At 37.8% G+C, this 19,988-nt stretch overlaps 2 protein-coding genes across 10 annotated transcripts; one reads left to right on the top strand and one right to left on the bottom strand.

Annotated features, from left to right (window-relative positions):
• Nucleotides 1-2,366: 2,366 nt before the first annotated feature.
• Nucleotides 2,367-5,318, bottom strand: LOC122992473 (cytochrome c oxidase copper chaperone). Its single transcript, XM_044366288.1, has 4 exons — nt 5,215-5,318; nt 4,140-4,270; nt 3,945-4,054; nt 2,367-2,582 (listed from the first exon to the last, which is right to left on the bottom strand). The coding sequence occupies exons 2-3, from the start codon at nt 4,256-4,258 to the stop codon at nt 3,970-3,972; spliced, it is 204 nt and encodes a 67-aa protein (XP_044222223.1). The 5' UTR covers nt 4,259-4,270; nt 5,215-5,318; the 3' UTR covers nt 2,367-2,582; nt 3,945-3,969.
• hcn5 (hyperpolarization activated cyclic nucleotide-gated potassium channel 5) lies at nt 4,278-19,980 on the top strand. Of its 9 annotated transcripts, none has more exons than XM_044366282.1 (14): nt 4,278-4,901; nt 7,360-7,489; nt 7,760-8,002; nt 9,211-9,320; nt 10,181-11,135; nt 11,950-12,136; nt 12,794-12,898; nt 13,198-13,335; nt 14,008-14,169; nt 14,873-14,966; nt 15,087-15,214; nt 15,389-15,535; nt 15,964-16,201; nt 18,819-19,980. In XM_044366282.1, exons 5-14 carry the CDS (start codon nt 10,951-10,953, stop codon nt 18,989-18,991), a joined length of 1,557 nt encoding a protein of 518 aa, XP_044222217.1. In that variant the 5' UTR covers nt 4,278-4,901; nt 7,360-7,489; nt 7,760-8,002; nt 9,211-9,320; nt 10,181-10,950; the 3' UTR covers nt 18,992-19,980. The 9 variants fall into 9 exon arrangements, with proteins under 9 accessions (XP_044222217.1, XP_044222218.1, XP_044222211.1 ...); XM_044366283.1 differs by having other exon boundaries at nt 4,278-4,904; nt 7,939-8,002; XM_044366276.1 differs by having other exon boundaries at nt 4,278-4,904.
• The last annotated feature ends 8 nt before the right edge of the window (nt 19,981-19,988 follow it).

The following is a 19,988-nucleotide window of genomic DNA, read 5'->3' as shown; positions in this document are numbered from 1 at the left end:
GCTGGAAGAGAAGGGATAAGGGAGGGGGGCGTTGATAGAGCCCTAGAAGGATAACCATGTTTGGAATTGAAACCCAAGGAGGAAAGAGTGGCGGACAGAAAGCAGGCCTGCTACTTAACATAACAGAAAGAGAGAGTGAGGCAGGAAATGGGAGGGAGAAGAGGGACTATGACAAATATATTGAAGAGACTGTGCTTTACAGTGTCACACACTTTAAAAAAAAAAAAAAAAGTTCCTCCAGAGATTCACCTCAGTTCTTCCACCCAAAGTTCATGAATCCAGTTTACTTCCAAGAGAGCAGCCCCACTGCTACGTATTTAGAGACACTGAAATAAGTGGGATGACAGTGCAGGTCAGATTTCAGGTATGAACACCCACCACCTCACATATCCAGCTGTCCTACCAGCCAGCTCACAATTCACAGCCCACAGGAACGAGTCCATCTCATTAGATATCTCCCTTCTTGTTTCTTTCCTTTTCTTGTTACTGCAAAAAACACAAACACAGAACAGCAGAATAATAGAATATATGCTGTCAAAATAAAATAATAAGAAAAAAATGACCCTGAATAGAAAAAAAACAAACATATGTATCTAGAAGACAAAGATCTATAGTTGCACAATTAAGAACTTAAATTATATTCCTTATACACCAATTGAGGTTGGTAGATACGTGTATGTATATTTTTCACTCACTTAGAATATATATTTTTGCTTACTTTTGTTTTATTGTAAAAATGTATTTATATCATTAATGATCACCTGTCACTTGTATTTACTCTTACTTTCTATCTTTTTTGATTGTAATGTACCATAAACACCAGGAAAAAATCCTTGTATGTGCAATAAACCTGGCAATAAATCGTGTTTCTTTTTTTTATATGAATTTTTTCATAAAACAATAGACTTTGTGAGCTTTGTCATCTGGAAGAAATAAAAGGTGAGTCCCATTTTCTTTTGTATTATCTATATATGTATTTTAGACATTGCAATTGCTTAAAAGTGTAATTTTCATGATCTGGCTCCACAAAACCCTAAATCACTCTGGTACATGGATGATAAAAAGTTGGAAGCATACAAATAATGTGTCTTGGTGTTTGCTCCCAAAAACTGTTGTATTAAAAGTTTGAAAAAGAAGACAATATGGAATATTATTTCATCTTAACTTTAGTTTCTCTTTTAAGTTACAGTTGTATGCTTGATTAGGATTTTTTCTACTGACAAGAAGGACTGAAAATCTGATACGTAAGTTATGAAAATTAGTATTTTGGGGGCAGGTTTGTAGAATCATTTGAAAATGTATGGGCTCCATTCTGGATCCAGGTTATATTAATTTGTCATGTAAACCCCTGCTGGCTGGGCCTATTTGTATGCATGACATCATGAAAGTCATGTAAAGTCAAGTACAGACAATGTGAAACACAACATGAAATTGTAACTAATTTAAAGTTTTCAAGGAGACAACCTGAAATTGTATCTAACTGCAGGGATCAATGTTTAACAATTTGCACTCAACAGATTTGCATCATTGCATAGATCAACCCTGCTGCAATCAGGTAATCACATTAGGCCTGTCTTGTCAAAACAGGTGTTCACTGAGTGCACAGATTCTACAGTTTTCCACATAACCATTGAGAGAACAATCAACTGTTTGATCAGTTAGTCACAGACTTTGCAGAACTGATCTGCAATGCCAAGTCATACAAAGGTGCATCATGATAAGCTGCATTCAGTGATGTTCATACTGTTTGAAGATAGACTTGGTGTCTTTTGTGCTGTTTTCCAAATCAAAGTGCTGACTGCAACATATTTCAATACCTGGTCAATTAAACATATGCTAAAATGACTTGTACCCCCAAGTAAAATTGTGTGTGACACTTATGTACATGTAGAAGCAAGTAGTGGGTCAGGGTGCAGATTGTGAGGTGTGAAAGGTCAGTGAACTGGTGGTGACTGCACAAGGAACCTTCATGTACACCAACACTTTGGATATGGAAAAAATATATATATAGCTCATTGCTGAACAATCATGTCAACATTCTACTGAAAACCCTTCTTGAAAATATGAGCATGAACAGATCAGTTAATATCTTGGCATTTTAAAGATGTTTTGCTGGAGTTTCCTGGATGTGTTAATAGATGTGCACTGCCAGGCATGCTATAGGAGGAAGAATGCAGATTGTGAAGTATTGACTTTAGCAGGGGCAGGAGTTATTTTTAAGCCTAAGTGCATACCAGGGACAGCAACTGTGGCAAGCAACTGTTCACAGGCGGAAAGGACCTTCACTACAAGTTGTTAAAATATTACAATTATTCTGAGTATTAAAACTATATAAATGCATTGCACAAGACAATTTGACAATAGGCTTATTGCATAGGACTTTTATTCAATTTCAGACAGCATTTTAGAGTCACATTTCTCAAATTCTGCAGACTTAAAAAAAAAAAAATTCACAAAACACAGAAGGACAATCATCCATCCGAGCCAGAGTGCATCATTATCACGTTTCCCTTCCAGCTGAGGTATAAATAGGGGGAAAGAAGAAAGGAATATCCAGGGTCATCTTCCATTCACACAGCACACTGCAGGAGAGAGAATACACACAATGAGCATTTCATGTTTCCAATTGTCCATTGTGACTATCAATAGAGCATTAACAGCTCAGGCAAAGTCAGTGAACATGTCAAGTGCTTTAGCTAGATACATTGCATGCAACCTATTATGCATTAGTACATTCATATTTCCTCCAGCCAATTGACTAAAGATGAATTTCATTTACACAAGAGTGAATGAAAACAGAGGGGATGGCAGACAGCCAGGCCAGTTAAACTGCTGAAACAGGAACAGAGCCGCATGGTTTCAGGCATGTTTGCACACAAGAGACCTGCCCCACCCCTCCTCACCACACATTCACCATTTCTGCCCATTAGATGATGCTAGATTGGTACTGCAGTTAGTGCACAACAATGGATGAAATCAGCAGTAGCCAAGAGACAATTGAATGTGTTGTAAACAACCTGTTGTGTAGCATCCAAGAATTAAAAAAAAAAAAAAAAAAAAAAAAAAAAAAAAAAAAAAAAACCCTCAATACCTGCAGATATCTAGGGTGAAGTTAAATACAAAGGCATTTGCATGGTTCACAGAAAGGGCAGGCACCCATTTACACACTAGACTGACTCAATTCAAGTTGGACTTAAGTTGTCAGAATGGCTTTGGCAGAGAGTTGTCAACTCAGCAGTGTCACCAGTACATGCAAACAGTGTGTAACTTTGAGCCACTTCCAGTACTAGTTTTGTAGGTAACCAATGAGAACCAAATCATGAAGTTTAAATAGAGGTCAAAGCAAAAATTTAAGTAGCATGTGCAGTCACAAGCCAATGCATCTTTTAACCCATGCATCTATGTGTTTTCAGTGGGTGCTTAAGCTTAGGTTCATGTTTGTAAAAATTTAGAGTGGTTGCCGGGAAACATTAGAATCACAATATAAGAAACTGATGGCAAGTGTCGGTGTTTAGAGCACTAACCAGTGTTGTCAGCACCACCACATTTTAAACTACCTTTCTTCCCACCCTCCACTGCAAAAAAAAAAAAAAGCACCATTCTGACCTCCTTTGTGCTTTGCACAGAAACCCTTAAGAGTTCACATGTGACAGTAATTCTAAAGACATGTAAACCAGTTCAAAACAGCTGAAATATTTCAGTGTTGCTTTACTTTGTTCATAATTGGAATTCATGCCAGTGCACTGGTGTTCTAGTCTTGCAGTAAAGTTTGTACTTGACACTGGATGAATCAGTTTACAGCTGAGGGATACAAATGACCCAGAATGAGGAAATTATAGTTTCAAACAAGCTAATGGGACACTTTAAAAAAAAAAAATAAATAAAAAAAAAAAAGTTACCCATGAGAGTGCGTGCAAGCTTGTGATGTTTGGATTTGTACTTACCACACATACACAAAAAAGGGAGATGTTAAATCTTGAATCCAAGCTGCCTCATGCAATCTTTGTGTGCCTCAATGAGTTCTGTGCAGTTTTCCTCTCCCTTTTCAATGATGCTAAATGAAGAAAAAAAAAAAAAAATTAAACACATTTTACTTCTAACAACAAGGAAAGGTTTTCAGCCTCCAGACAGTTGCTTACCATGCATCCCTGACTTTCTTTGTTTCAGGACAAGCACAGCATGGTTTTAATGGTTTCTTCTGCTCTGTGCTGTCAGTCACAGCAGCAGTCTCCACGCTGGCAGCAGACAGGGTCGACATCTTCTGGTTGAACTGGGAGAAATAAGGAGAGTGACGACTTACATTATTTGACTTCTTACTGCATCCATGGTGGGATTATATCATGAAACTCTGCAGAGCCAACAGAATCAAACTCAGGTGTAACCAGTGTAGGAAAGTAACATACTGATCAAGCATGCCAGTTCCTCTTCCTGGAAGATAATTACCTACAATTGTAAACACCTGTATGTTTTAGTAAATTTCTTATTGCCCTGTTTGTCAACCTGGAGATAGCTTATACTTATTGCTGTAACTAGTAGACAAGTTTTAAAAAAGTGCAGAACATTCTCCAATTTCAGCTTATCAGTGAAAAGTTGCCATTTGACAATTTTAGAGTTATAAGAATGTTGAAAAATTACAAAACTAGAGATATTTCAGCCCTAAATCATTATTAATTAAATATATTTTGAATTGTATACTGTTGGTTACACAAATCAAGCAACCTGTAGGAATCACTTTGAGTTTCTACATAGATGTATTGGTAATTTTTCACAAGGAAACTAATTTGTTGCAGCCCTACTTAGGATCATTATGCCCATTCAGTGGCACTGAAGAGGGCTGCATGTGTGATGAAGCTGAGATGAGGAGCATCGGTACTGGTCGACACACGACACAACAAAAGCAGGTGGTATTATAATTTTGAAATATTAGTCTTTGGCATGTGAAAGTGGTGGAGCAAGCCTGAAAAGAACCACCACCATTGTGTTGTAATTTAGTATTATCTTTAAGTTACACAACTCCCTCGGCGCACTACATAACACTCACGCCAGCTAAAGTTAGCTAACGTTAGCTAACAGTGATGACGTTAAAGTTATCCACTAAACCGGTTCAACCACTGGTCGTCCTTTAATACGAAAGACAAGATGAATATATCAGAAAACGTAGTGTAGTATTTAAAGAAAGAAAATGCAGTGGCTAAGCTATGTTATGTAACTTACTTGGATGGAGGCCGGCGGACGCTTCACCTTCAAGAACAAACCCACACGGGGAACAAGCTCACGTGTTGGGTTTTTATACAAACTCACGTGATTAGCGGGGTCAACAGAGACTTCTGGGATATGTAGTATTTTGTAACAATTGAGGAACTACAAGGAAACTTCCAGCAATTAGCTACTGTACATAAACGGCAACAAATTAGCATGACAAATAGAGACCAGAGAAGGAATTAATGTACAGTAAGAAAAGCTTGTTACATGCATACATTGTGATATTTATCTCGGGAAAGTGAAACATGTTTGTTATTATCTAACCTTTTTCCTGTCTCTGCATTTTTTTTCTCATTACTGAATGGTGGTGGTGATGGTACCCTATAAGCTTTTGTAGCTTTTTTAATTTTTCTAGATTCGACAAAATGTGTTTTTCTGTTGAACGTGAAAGTTCTTCACATTGAAAACAGTATAAAAAATCTTAACTCAAGACTCACTTAGCTGAAACTAAACTCACTTCAACATGTGGTATTAGATAAAATTCCCCATTTTCTGTGTTTTCAAGTCAGGCTTTACATCACCTCCTTGAACTTGGTGAACATGGTTATTGTTAAACAAAACACAGGCAAAAAATAAAGAAAGAAAAAAAACCCACATATTTTGCCCACAAAAATCATGCCAAAGTAGACGTGTATCTACATTCAGATATGTTTTATAGTATAAAACAAAATGTATACGTGACATTTTTTGTATAAAGTAGTGGTTAGGTTAAGTTAGAATACATAATTAGCTGTATAACTATACCTAAATACTAGTGATATATAACTAACTCATCATTTAACTTTGGCAAAATAGCAACTACAGTGTACAAAAGATAACAAGAACCTGACATTAAACACAACCAGGAATTACAAAAGAACTGCAGCCAAACAACATGAGACCAAATAAAGTTTAAAATAAACAATTTAAAAATATATAAATGAATACACATAAAATAAACAAAAATGGCAATGAAAAAAACATATATTAAGGGTTTGCATAAGTAAATTCTGTATATCAGGACAGCTTGGAGAGTGCAAGAGACATCATAAATTCAGCAAACAAGAATGCATGTCTTTGAATAGTTAGTTAGTTAGTGTGTTGTGCACATACGAGTGCCCAGCCTACATGGACTTACAAGGCACCAAAGTATAGTTGCAGTTGTGAAACATTTGTCAAACATAGATAAAAACAAAACTTCTTACATTACATTGGAACATTGTGCCAAGCTCTACAAATAAAATGCCTTAAGCACAGTTCTTTACAATCATTCCTCCAGGAAAAATCACCAGAAATTAAGGACATTTTACTAAATAGTAATAGAATATAAAATTTAGTCATTAAAACATAAAAGCTGACAATGTACTGAAAAGTGTTATTCTTGTATTGTAAAAATATAATTTTATCATTTAAAGTACAAGTGCAAGATTCATAAAAATATGGATAGCAGGCTCTTAAGAATGTGAGGCATTTATTTTCAGATCACTTAAGAAAAACTCTGTCAACATTGAGGCTGTGGCACTGACACGTGACACTGCAGTTGATGCAGTACACTTCATCTGTATAAGATAAAGATGTAATATTTGAAGACATGCTTAATACCTCTTTTCCCCTGCAAATTCCCCCCTCTGCACAGCCAGTGCACACACACACACACACACACACACACACACACACACACACACACACACACAGCTACAAAATTGCCCTGACCCATGAAATATTAATACAATGAATATCAATCATTCTGCTGCTCAAAACTGATGAAGTTGCTGCTACTGCACCATTATTCATGTATCATAATATTAAAATTCAGATAAACCTTTCTTAAACTGCCATATAACTAACCTCAGAAAGGTCCCAGGAGCAAGAGAAATCCATCTGCTGTGCAGTCATCAACTGTTTCTGAAACTCACAGATTGCACCAAGTGCTAATCCATAGGAGACGGTGATACATTTGGTTATTATCTCCTTTGGATCCATCAAACCATCGTCAAGGAGGGACACAACATTACAGGATGCACTGTAGCCGCAGTCTCATCAGGAGTTTTCAATACTTTCATCTGTTGGGTATCATCTGGTGTTTCATTATTACTGCTTACTTATTTTTTCCTCCAGGTGAAACAGTGGTGGCCATAATTTTAGCCATGTTGACTACAGGATGCATACACCAATGTGGAGGAGTGAATGAAGTTAAGACTGGATTGGCTAATTCAGGGCCTTCTATCATGTGTATACACCATGTACAGTAAGTAAGTTACAAAATTACAAAACTAGCAGATCTTAATAATTACTGTTCCTATGAATCTACCTTCTTTTTTGTTGCTGCATGGCTGCTTTTCTTTTTTTAATGTTTTATCAACCTGTAAAGTACTTTGAACTGCATTTGTATGAAATTGAACAATGCATATAAACTTAAACTTGACATACTTACTATAGTGTGAGAGGTAAAAGTACACAGCGATGAATGAAGGAACCTTAATAAACCCTCTTTTTCTTATTCAATCCTGTTTTGTAGAAAATTTCCACATTCGCTGGAAACATCAACATCAGAAATATGGCTATGTGTAGGGGTCATAATCAGCCTCATCAACACCATAATCCTCACATCCTCACGTTTTCCTAAGTTTTCCTGTACTGTGTCATCATCTGCCAGTACACACTGGGGGATTGTATATTTTTCATCTATCACGGCAGCTCATGGTGGAAGAGGCCAAATACTTCCAGAAGAAACATGGACCTGAGGCTTCACTGGAGGCAGGTTGTAAAACTGTGTTATTTAACTGCTCAGTACCATTATTTTAGTGTGTTAACTTCTCTGTTAGTCAGCCAGTGGAGAAGTACTGTAAATATGATGTGTCATTTTTTCATAATACACAAGTGTGGCAAAAAAGTACAAAACTATTATGGTTGACATTTTTGTGCTTTCATTTATATTATGCCTTGGAGAGGTTTTCAGATTGTATCATTGTATTACTGTGTACAGATCAATGTACTAGATAAGAACATCACTGTGATAGGGCAGTGAAAACATACTATCTACAACATTGACTAATATGACCACTATTTTTTCTAATTAATTATATAGTCTATAAGGGTTAAGATTAGGGTTAGGATCAGGGAAAAATCATCACAAGTTCCAGAGACATCTTAAAATGACTATTTTTTTCTGACCAATAATCCAAAAGCCAACGATATTCATTTAACAGTTCCACTGTGTCTCAGTAACTGAAAACTGGATGATTCACAGCAAATCCTCCCATTTGCGAAGCTGGAACCAGAGAATGTTTTTCATTTTTACTTGATAAATGACTAAAAAAAGTTAATTGAGTCCTAAAAGTTGTTGCTTATTGTGTTTTGTCAACTAATCAATTAATCAACTTTTTTACAGCTCTACACTGTAGTGTGTTTCTGTAAAATCTCAGAATGACGTTTTTATTCTTCGTTTCAATCATTAAAAAGTAAAGCAGTGTTTTTTGTAATCATTGATGGTTTTCTATACTCTCAGCTATTTTTGGCAGATATCATATCCTGTGCTGTAAAAGATAGCTACTGGTGGGTAGAATATACAACAGTGGCCTGGGAGTTTTGTAATATGAAAAAAGTTCATTTTCTGTCCTACAACAGAAAGGTATGTGTGTTTTCACATGTCTACTGGGTGTCCTGTGCGTCACCACAGCAAAGCAGTGCGTAAGCAGAGGCACTGAGTCACTTATTCTAGTTTGAGGGCCAGCTGTGTGCTAGATAAATGAGCAAGTAAGCATATTATTTGTTTGCTCTGGTTTGTATGATAGATATGCACCTTATTTGAAACACCCTCTGCTACAGACTTTGCTTCGTTTTTCACAGTAGAACAGTCCTTATAATGTGGCACTTAACACCTACTAATGAAAAACATACAGGAGGCATTGAAATGCCCATCAAATGACTCAGTTTTATCTAAAGTCTGTCTCTATTTTTATTTTCTAGAAGTCTGCACCCTGAAGGAAGAGAGGAGTAGAGCTTTGAAGTCCTGACCGTCTGTCACCTCTTCTTCCTGTCTGCACAAAGCTTCTAGCTGCTTCTAGAAATACAGAAATGTAAGCACTGTTTGTTCGTCTTTCTTTATTCGGCAGCAAACAAACAATCTCCCATGTATATCACAATAAACTCTGTTGGAACAGAGAACTTAACACAGTGAATAAATCAAGGCAGCAGGCCTGAAAAAAACTAACCAATGTTTTCCTAGATTACAGTGTAACATTAATAACCAGTGTTTTTTGAAACACCTAAAGTAAAGAACACATCCACAACAGTTTCTTCTGTTATTTTGCTGGATAGCAAATGTGACTCTCAAGTCGGATAGGCATACAAATTGTTCGTATATTGTCTCTTACCAACAGTAAATGTTGTTTCCAAGTAGTTTTAGTTGCCTAAACCTAATCAGAGTTGATGGTCTGACCCAATGTCAGAACACACAAACTACTTTCACTCAGCCCTCCTACAGCAAATACTGACAGGCCATGGCAGATCTGGTTGCTAGAGCAAGATTATTATATGATTTGAAAAATGTAGCTTAGATTTCATGCTTAACAGTTACAAGCTACTGAAACAAAAGCTACAATAGCTTAATAGGACATTCAATAATTTCACTAAAGCACTTATCCTGTTCAGGGTCACAAGGGGCTGAAGGCTGAGTGCACCTGCATAGGTTGGCAGTCTATTACAGGGATAAGACACAAGTTTTTCTCTGTACCTTCCTATTGCAAGCAATCTAACATGAACTAAATTGTCCAAAAATATTCTAAAAAAAAACATTAATCTCATAAAATGCCCTTCACATTATTAGACACATCTCATGCACTAAGCTGCCAGTAATTCACCTTACCTACTGACATGACCTCTCAGTTAATCCCACTGCGCTGCTCCTCTAATATCATTTCTATTTTTCATTTCTCAGACTTTGCTTGCATTGAATCGTACATCCAACCGAGAAAAATGAAAAAGATCCAGCTGAGTAAAATCCCCAATCTGCTACTTCGTAATCCTCAAAATGAAAATATCTCAGCTTCTGTTTTGTTTTGGTGCTGATGTGAAATGTAATACAAACAAACATCGCAGGAGCTGGCTCAGAGCTGTGAGTATATGTACAGCATCAGGTAACACAGTACAGTGTTTAATTACATCCCTGGTAGAGATGGCCCAGACTGAACTTGTGCCTGCACATGCTGCCACATGTCTAATTCAGATGACAATAATAATGATGCCCTCCCTCCCTACACACACACACACACACACACACACACACACACACACATCCATTGTCTTCAGTATTAATGTGAGCTGGACCTTACCCTCCTGACACGGCTTGATTCATGTGGGGATGAGACACAGATACTGAATAGTTGATGAGCTGGGAGAAAAAGAAAAGAAGTAGAGGGGTGGGGTGGGGGCAGAAATAGAGAGAGGCAGATGGAGAGAGAGAGAGAGAGAGGGAGAGAGAGGGAGGGAGCAGAGAGACGGGTACCCACTCGCCTCGCTTCGCACAGCTTCAATAAGCCCAGAGGTTGGGAGCCTTGATGGAAAATTACCTTGTGACCAAAAGGGGAGGTCAGGACTGGTAGAGGAGAGCAAAGTCAGACCCCACTCGTCCAGAGAAGAAAAGGAAGCAGAGCAGAGAGGAGAGGATGGCCTGAGCGTTCGGATGATCAGAGCGGACTGAGGTCGGCCATGGAGAAACTAAAAAGTCCCGCCGTGGGATGCACCACAGCCACCTGTGGATGGAGAGCCCTGCTGCTCCCACAGCTGAACAGACAGTCCCTGTACATGTACGGCAGCGAGGTGGCCGTGGAGAAGGAGTGCATCCGGCAGCTGCAGAGCGGAGTCTTTGTCATTCATCCGTTCAGCCTCATGAGGTATTTAATATATTTGATAGATTCAGGCCAGTCCTGTAATGAGCCACAACTTCCACTTTTAGTTTCTCTAAAAGTTGTTCTGTAGTTAAATATTTACTTAATTTCCCTCCCAGATTCAGTCTTATCTTAACAGTTTCCTCCATTTTGCTGCCATTTTGCATTACTAACCAGCATCGAAAATTTGTCAACAGTGCAACAGTGCAATAATATAGTAATCATTATTTTGCATTGATACAACAATCATGTTTATTAGTGCACCTCTGAAGGCGCAGTCAGAAAACCCTCTGAAAACAAAAACAGACATATATACTAATTACAATTAAATTGTGAAGAGCAAAGAAGCAAAATGACTAACCTAAAAGTAAGAAAAAAATCCTAAGGTTAATCATCAATATAGGAGAATTGAAAATATTATAACATGATATTATATAAGATGAGAGTGGAGGATTAGAGTGGTGTGTCTGTGAAAACATATTTTCCCAGACAGCTGGAGTCGCATTATCCCTGCAATATTGTTATTATTAGTCTGTAATGTGATCAGATGGAGTGAAAACAGAGAAGGAATGAAACAATCGGGATCACAGAGCAGAGTTATTTGAGCCTGGCAATTGAACCCTGGCTGAGGAGATGTGCAGTTACAGTATCAAAGTATTTAGTGTGCATAAATCAGCTTGCCTTACCGACTGCAGCACGACTGTCTAATGAGTCCCTCATGGCAAATGAACTGAGACTTTCCTCTCCAAACCTACATGGAAAATAAGATCTAAGGGTTAGTCAAAACTCACACATATGGCTTGTGATCTCTTTCCTGCAGGAGTTACTACATTATGTGCATGATGGCCATCACATTTCTGAACCTGATTGGGATTCCCATGGAGATAGCCTTTCTGGATGGAAACAGCGGGCTGGCATGGGAAGGTTTTAACGTGTTTTCAGACACGCTGTTCCTGATTGATGTAGCTCTGAATTTCCGAATGGGCATCATAGCAGAGGACGGCGAGGTGAGAGTGGCTGTACTCTATTTTCAGACACAATCTGGAAGACTATAATCCCTGCACAGACAAGCACATACAATCCATCTCTGCCCCATCTGTAATCTACTTGATACACGAAAGGCTAGATTAACAAATACCCCCTCCTTTCCTTTAGCTCCTGGAAATGGGCGAAATTGGCACCTGCTGTTTGATTTTATAACAGGGATCATGATGTATTGGATAAATGAGAAGTATAACATTTCCATTTAAGTATTATGTTGACTATATCCTGTTTGTTTTCATCTGCTCATGCTTTATGATTTCCATCATGCCAATCACAAATGGCCCATCTGTGGTGTTTTTTCTTCCTGTGGTGTTTACTCTGGACCACGCAAGCATCTGGTTTTGCCAGATTTATTCTCAGTCGGTTTCCGCCTCTATCAAGCCAGTTTAAAATATTCATGTATGTGCCTCGGCAACAATTCAACAACGCTGTCACATTAATGTTGATTTCCTCCGAGCACATCGCTAAACTCAGCTGACCTGTCTGTCTCCCTCTAATTTCTGGACAAACTCCCAAAATATTGGTTCAGTTCAAGTATTAAATTATACATCTGATTGTTGCATGTGCTGCTGAGCATCTTCATCCATCTGCTCAATCTGCTGCTCTGTTCTTTCTCACAGGAAGCTATTCTGGATATCAAGCGGATCCGAGTGAGTTACCTGAGGACATGGTTCATACCGGACGTTATAGCTGCTTTCCCAATCGGCTATATACTGCTGTTTGCGGTAATTAATGAACAAACTTTGAAGCAGCAAACAGCCAAGAGTGTGCTGCAGTAATTTTTTAGTTATGCTCTTAATTTAACATGATTTGTTGATGGTTTGTAATAAACAACTTATGTAGCAGTATGAGATGTGATTTACAGACAATAATTAACAAAGAAAAATGAAATAGAGGAAACAAATAAGATGTTTAAAAAAAGTAAATATTATCATACTAAAGTCCAATTGATGAAAATAGATTATACCATAAAAAATCAAATATTTTTAAGCATGAATTCAGCATCTGTATTTTATCATCCCAGGACTTACAGTACCACAATGACGACAACCCCTCCAAGACCAACAAGATGATGAGGATATTGATGTTTGTGCGGATCCTCAGCTTGATCAGGCTGGCTCGAGTGTCCAGACTGGTCAGGTTTTTCAATGAGGTGGAGAAAGTAAGTTTCAAACGGCTGGACAGTCTTCAAAGCTCACCTTGGAAATCCAATCAACCTCTCTCCTACCTGCAGATACTTTACCAGACCTGGCTCCAATGACAAATCTGACTTTAATCACTTACAATGTCATTTGTTAAACAAGAGCTGACACACTGCTCCTAAATCAACTGTTTGTTTGTATTGTTTTTGTTTTTTAGCATTTTCTTGTTTCTAATCCCTCATACACAAACAACAGAGGTCGGGAAAACACAAAAGGGATAGGACACCTTAAATGTATTGTGTTAATGTTCATTGTAATCTTATAATGAAAGGCAATATATTTTGGCCCTGATCTGGATATTGCATAATGTGTTTCATCTGTAATTTGTGTGTGACTCAGCCTGGAACTAGTGCCTGAAAAAAATAGTTTCTGGTGTGTGTTTTGGTACTGTGTTGTTGTTACGGGGCCCTCTCGCCTTGAAAATTAATAACTCATTTATTAATTTTACAAAAAAATAAATGAATCTGTTTGGTTACTTTTATTCAATTGGCTGTTAGATGAGTTTGTAACCTGGGACTCTTTTGTGTTTTTTTTTTTTTTGCTGTTGATCATTGTGCCAGCATGTAATATGGCACACATCTCAGCCAATCATCATATTGTCACCGTTGTTTTATGTCATCTCCTTCTGACAGGTGTCAAATGCAAACTTGGAGGTGGTCCGCCTTTTCTTCCGTATCTTATCTCTATTCATGATGATTTTCCTGCTGTGTCACTGGAACGGCTGCATCCAGTACTTTGTGCCCATGCTGGAGGAGTTTCCCACTGACTGCTGGGTCCGCAAAGAAAATCTGATGGTAAAACTAATTTCATAAAACTTTCTTTAGACAGACAGAATGAATGATGATGGTTATAGATGAGGTGTTTTGAATGACTTAATTAGTGTGTCCACTTTCCTTTAAAACCCTTATGTGTAGAAAATTAATTAAAGTCAACTGTTTTGAAAATCAGCTAATTGTTTTTTTTTTATTTAAAACATTTTCAAGCAAAAATACAACACATTTTCTGCTTCCAGCTTCCTCCACAGGCGCTACAATTGTTCCAGGGTAAAAAACAGTAATGTGTGCAGAAAAATATGCAAATATGCAGCTATAAAGAGAAATTGGTTTAAAGTTTATGCTCCAGGAAAAGAATAATTGCTTGATATTGTTCAGGAAATTTATTAAATGGAAAATTGAGCTATCTTTTGAGAATTAAAGGAAATGTTTTTACAAAAATTAAGAAAAGTGGGTTATTTACACAGAATAAGATGACAATCAGCTTACCGTTTTCATGGAATAACAGGAAATTAGAACGTATATGTCAGAGTACCCCATGATAACTTTTTGTTCTATGTTTTGTTGTATTTGTGCTACTGTCGCATGGTATTGTTTTTGCAGATTTTAAAACCAAATAAAAATTTAAGTATTAAAATATAAAATGTAAAATGTATGTATGTATGTATTGTGAAGATTCAGAACTACAAAAAATATCACTAAAGATTAAACATTTTTCCTCCAGAACGCCACAGTGATCGTGAAGTACTCTTGGGGAGTTTTCCGTGCTCTCTCCCAGATGATTGCTCTCTCTTATGGCTCCATGGACGCACCCACAAGTGAGAATATTGATTGTCTATATCCAGCACTAGCAAAGCCCAGGCGTATATTCTCTCTCAGCTATAAATACCCACCATTTCACACTAAACAAGCTCCTGTTTCGGTGTCGTGTTCCTCAGATTATGTTGAAATGTGGATCGTCATGGTCAGCATGGTGTCCGGCTGTCTGATGTACACCGTCCTCGTAGCCAACGCTACGACCATGATAGCTAACATCGACCCAGCAGCAAAGGAGTACAAGAGCAAGGTCCTCATGGGTGACACGTACTATCCCTCATCAACAAATACAGCACAGTAGTAAAGTTACTACATTTTAAATAAAATTGAGCAATGTAGTATGCAGCTCAAAAAGCTCTTTGTGCTGTCAAACTATGTGTCATGGAAGCCGGCTCCTGCCTGAAAACATTGTGACTCTCCACAGATGAGCCGTTTGGAGCACTACATGGCTTTCATGAAGCTCCCACCAGAGCTGCAGCTTCGTATCAGCAACTACTATCAGGCCCGCTACGGAGGGAAATGGTTTGATGAGAAAGACGTCATGGCCACGGTGTCCTCATCACTCAAAGAGGTACAGCTGTGGCTCCTCTCTGCTTAGAACTTCATGCTCATTGCTTAACTGCTGCTTTTATTTGATTTGTTTGAAAGATGGCCCATAGGATGCACCTCATATTGACACCAATATTAAGTGACAGTAAGGGCTGCAACTCCTCATAATTTTCTTAATCAATTCATCTTTTGATTATATTCTAGATTAATTGATCGGTCTTCAAACTGTCAGAAAGTTGTTAACAAAATTTAAGTTTGTGTCCCTATATATTGTAATTTAAGATAAACTCATTATTGGTTATTTATGTTTTTTATGTAATATCTTGCTAGGCTTTGTTGTCCTTCAGTCACTTCCTTTGGGTCTTTGGTCATCTCATAGATTTTTCCACACAGTGTTTTATAATTGTCCTGCATTTTCCATGTAACATGATATTTTTATTTGTTTTTCAGCAAATCCTGGAGGTGATGTGCAGCCGGCTGCTGAGAAAAGTGCCAATGTTTCAGAATAGAGATGAAAACTTCATCAATGTGATCCTCCTGAAACTGGATTATGAGGTTTACCAGGAGGGAGACGTCATCGTCCGACAGAACGTACCAGGCGACCGCATGTTCTTCATCGATCACGGCCAGGTCCTTGTGGAGACTGATTCCTACGAGAGAGAGCTGTGTGATGGAGACTTTTTTGGAGGTGGGTTGGATTTATTCTGATAATAGAATATTTGGAACATAGTGTAAAATATTCAGTAATTTGATAAGTGATTAAAAGACAGAGAGAGACAGGGAATTTGAAGTGAAAGAGGAAAAGGAAGTGGAGGAACATCAGAGAATTTCATAAATGGGTCACATTAGAGGATTTAACGTACCAGAATGTGTTTTATATGTTTCACACAGTTCTCAGTCCATTCAACTGGAAACTATATTCTCTTGCTTCTAGAAAAATACAAACCAAGACCAAATGCATTTTTAACCCAAAGAAGTTAGGAAAATTCAGGGAGAAGTTAATAAATTTCATATCAAGGCCACAGTCTTAAACATTCAACTTAACATTGGTATTACCTAACCTTAGAAAACCCTTAGAAACATCTGGATTACCTAAAGCAAAAGTACAATAAGTACATAACAAAACTGCACCAGTATTACATAATGAACGTTGAACAGAAACAATAAAGAGTGCCAGCATGCCACATGAGATTAGATCACCATGAAATGTAACTGAGAATTTGACTTTGATAAAGAAAGAAAAGAAAAGGTCCACTACCAGCTTTTCAACCATATCTCATGGTCTTCCTTAGAGAATGTCTTTTGCTCAGTTGTCATCAGTGTGAGGTTTCTTATTTTCACCGTTGTGTGCATCAGGGTTTTAAATTAATACTCATACTGTAGAATATTAACCTTTGTATTAACCTATGGCAAAATAATCTTACAGGGTCACACAAATTGCAAAAAGCAAATTTTCTCACTTACCCCTGATAGTCTCTAACTATGCAGATAGTTTTTACCTTATTTGTCCAGGTTTTAGGATGTTTTAAGGTTTGAAGTTTTCTGTCACAACCCTAAGATAATAGAGGTGGATGAAATTTAATTTGTGGTACTCATAGCATTGAAAAATTACATAAAGAAATATCAGCAGCAATGTGTCTCCAGAAACAGTGTCCCTGATAATCCACAGAACATGCTGTAAGTAAGCTGTTCAAAAGCCCTGCAACATAACTGCAATTAAGAGTAGTAATCCATGTTGAAACTATGTCAGAGAAACAAAGGTATATTGCAGCGCTATTGGATTGGATTGCATTGTCTGCAGCTTAAGGACATCATGGCAAAATCCATTTAAAATTCGATCAGTTATTTGTCTTATAAAACAGTTGTATTCTGGATAATCCACAGACCTCACTGTGAACTAAAACTTTGAAAATGGTTGACAGCATGTTCTGTGGATTATCCACAGTAACAGGGATAATGTTTCTGAGAAGAGATATTTCATGTCATATTTCAAATCTATCTATATATCCAAACTTGGACAAATAAAACCAAATCTATCTACACGGCTAGATACAACTATTGGTATTTAGATTCTTTTATTACAATTACTACTGTGAAATGGCAGTAGCAGTTCCCTTCTGGTGGCATTAGGTTTAGATTTTAGGCAAATTTAGTGTGATTTTGAAAGTTTAATTTTTGATTGCTCAGCATCATAGACTGTAAAAACTATGGACATAGCCAATGTGACATCAGCTATTGGTTTGTGGACTCCTGTGTTGAAGCCTCGAGTTTGGCATTTTGACCGTCACCATCTTGGAATTTTGGAGCCAGGGTGGAGCTGACCCTTACGCTAGGTGCTAGCTTGGTTAGTGCATTTACAGTCTATGGTTAACTGTGATAATGTTAATGCTAATTTTCACCAGCAAAAAACAGGCTTAAAACCATAAAAACAAAATGTACTTACCGGAAAAAACTGAACATCTGACTCTTTAGAGGGTCTTTTTTAGGCAACCAAAATGTTACAATTAACTTGAACTGAAAAAAAAATGAAATAGTGACGGCTTCAGCCACGCCTATACTCCGGAAATCTAGGGTTGTGCCATGGTTTAGTTATCTAACCAACGTTGTTGCAGTGGTAGCAATTTGCCTTTGACGGCACCCACCCGTCACTCAAAGCAGCTATGCCCTTAATTACTTTTTTTTTTTACTTTTAGCCTTAATAGAATTGAAACGGGTGAGTTATATAAGAAATTACCCCCCGCACAGTTGTCATGAATGGGGAAATTAGCTATAGTGATCAAAACTGTTTTTTGTACCAGGCTGTAGATATGTTCATTTCTGCTGTAAAGTTGGACATTTTAACATGGAGGTTTATGGGGATTGACTCGCTTTTGGCGCCAACCTCAAATGGCCATTCAAGGAACTACAGTTTTTGGCATTTCCACGGATTCATTTTCAGCCCTAGAGGTTGTTGCTTGCTCAGTATTCATTGTTTATTGTTTTATCACTTCACGCACACATACTGGATATACATGCAAGCCTCTGTTTGTTTGCATAGGTGAGCAAGAAGCTTTTTTTTTTTTAAACTGCCAAACCAAAGTGAATAAATCTATCTTTTCCAATTGGGGGATTTATTTAATTCTCCAGCTTTAAGTGGGATCGGGTCCTAATCTTTTTGGCAGCAAACCTCAGCAGCATTTAGAGCTAAGCAGGCTTCCCGAAGTCTGGTTATTTAATTTAGGATTAATTGTCAGATCTCATCCCCGTCATTAGGGTTTACTCGCTCATTAACCACGCTCTTGTGGCTCCCTCCGTGTGTTCAACAGAGACATGTGTGCTGACTAAAGGCAAACATCTGGCCACAGTGAAGGCGCTGACTGACTGCCAGTGCTTCTCTCTGTCCTGGGACGACTTTCAGGAGGCACTGCGGGGCTTCCCAGAAGTCAAGAAGGACTTAGAAAAAATGGTTCAGCTCAACTCTGATGGCGGACTTGTGTAAGATCAAAAACACTCCCTGGACTTCTGTCTGTTTTACTGAATGAAAAAGACAGAAGCTACAGATATTATGAGATGGACAGTAAGACTGTGGATGATTCCACATCTGGGCACGAGTTGGACTCTTAGATGGACAGTTTTAGAGCTGACTGGGAGTTATTTTGTCTTCTAATCCATCAGTTATCAGCAATAAACTAAGACCTCAACAGTAAAGAGGTCCAACGTTTCATCTCTGCTTCCTTGTAAATGTTGCAGTTTAGCAGTGATGTCTGGACAACTAATGCATATTTATGTGACCAAACAAAAGAAGATTCGGCAAGTCTTAAAGGAAAATTATGGTTTCATACGACTAAGTTTTGGTCATTATTCCTATCCATAACAACATTGTACTCACCAAGTTATTCAGATTAATTAGGTTACTGAGGTCTGGGAACACAGCACCATTGCTAAAAAGAAGTCTGATGGTTCAAGAAACACAAGCAGTCAGTTTTCATGGGGGGTTTGTCAGCTAAACTTATTTAAACAAAGGCCACAACATATACTGAATGCTTTGGTTGTTGATGTCAGAGAAAGTATGCAGGCCAACTCACTTTCTGCAGTCAGAAAGTTTTACCCCCAAATAAAGTGTTTCAGATAATATGGATAAACTGTTCATAACGGTTTATTTACGATCTGTCTGATCATCTGATCACTCGTGTTCCCTGCACAGGGACGTTGTCGTTGCAATGTCACCATGTTCCCTGATCTCACATATTACCTTGTTAGGTAATATCATAAATGCTAGAAACGATAGACAAAGCTGCATAAATAAAAGCCCAAATTGTAATAAACCATAATTTTTCTTTAAAGGAAGGTAAAATACTCAAATGTACAGTGTCGTTTTTCTTTTTCTCTAAAATGACATTTATTTGTAAGTAATATTACACAAGACAAGTTAATGCCACTGTGAAAGCAACAGAAATAAAGCAATAACATCAGACGGCTTCTCTGAAATCTGCCTC

This window comes from Thunnus albacares, chromosome 11, assembly GCF_914725855.1.
Source record: "Thunnus albacares chromosome 11, fThuAlb1.1, whole genome shotgun sequence".
Taxonomy (NCBI): domain Eukaryota; kingdom Metazoa; phylum Chordata; class Actinopteri; order Scombriformes; family Scombridae; genus Thunnus; species Thunnus albacares.
This window is presented reverse-complemented; position numbering and strand designations above follow the sequence as displayed.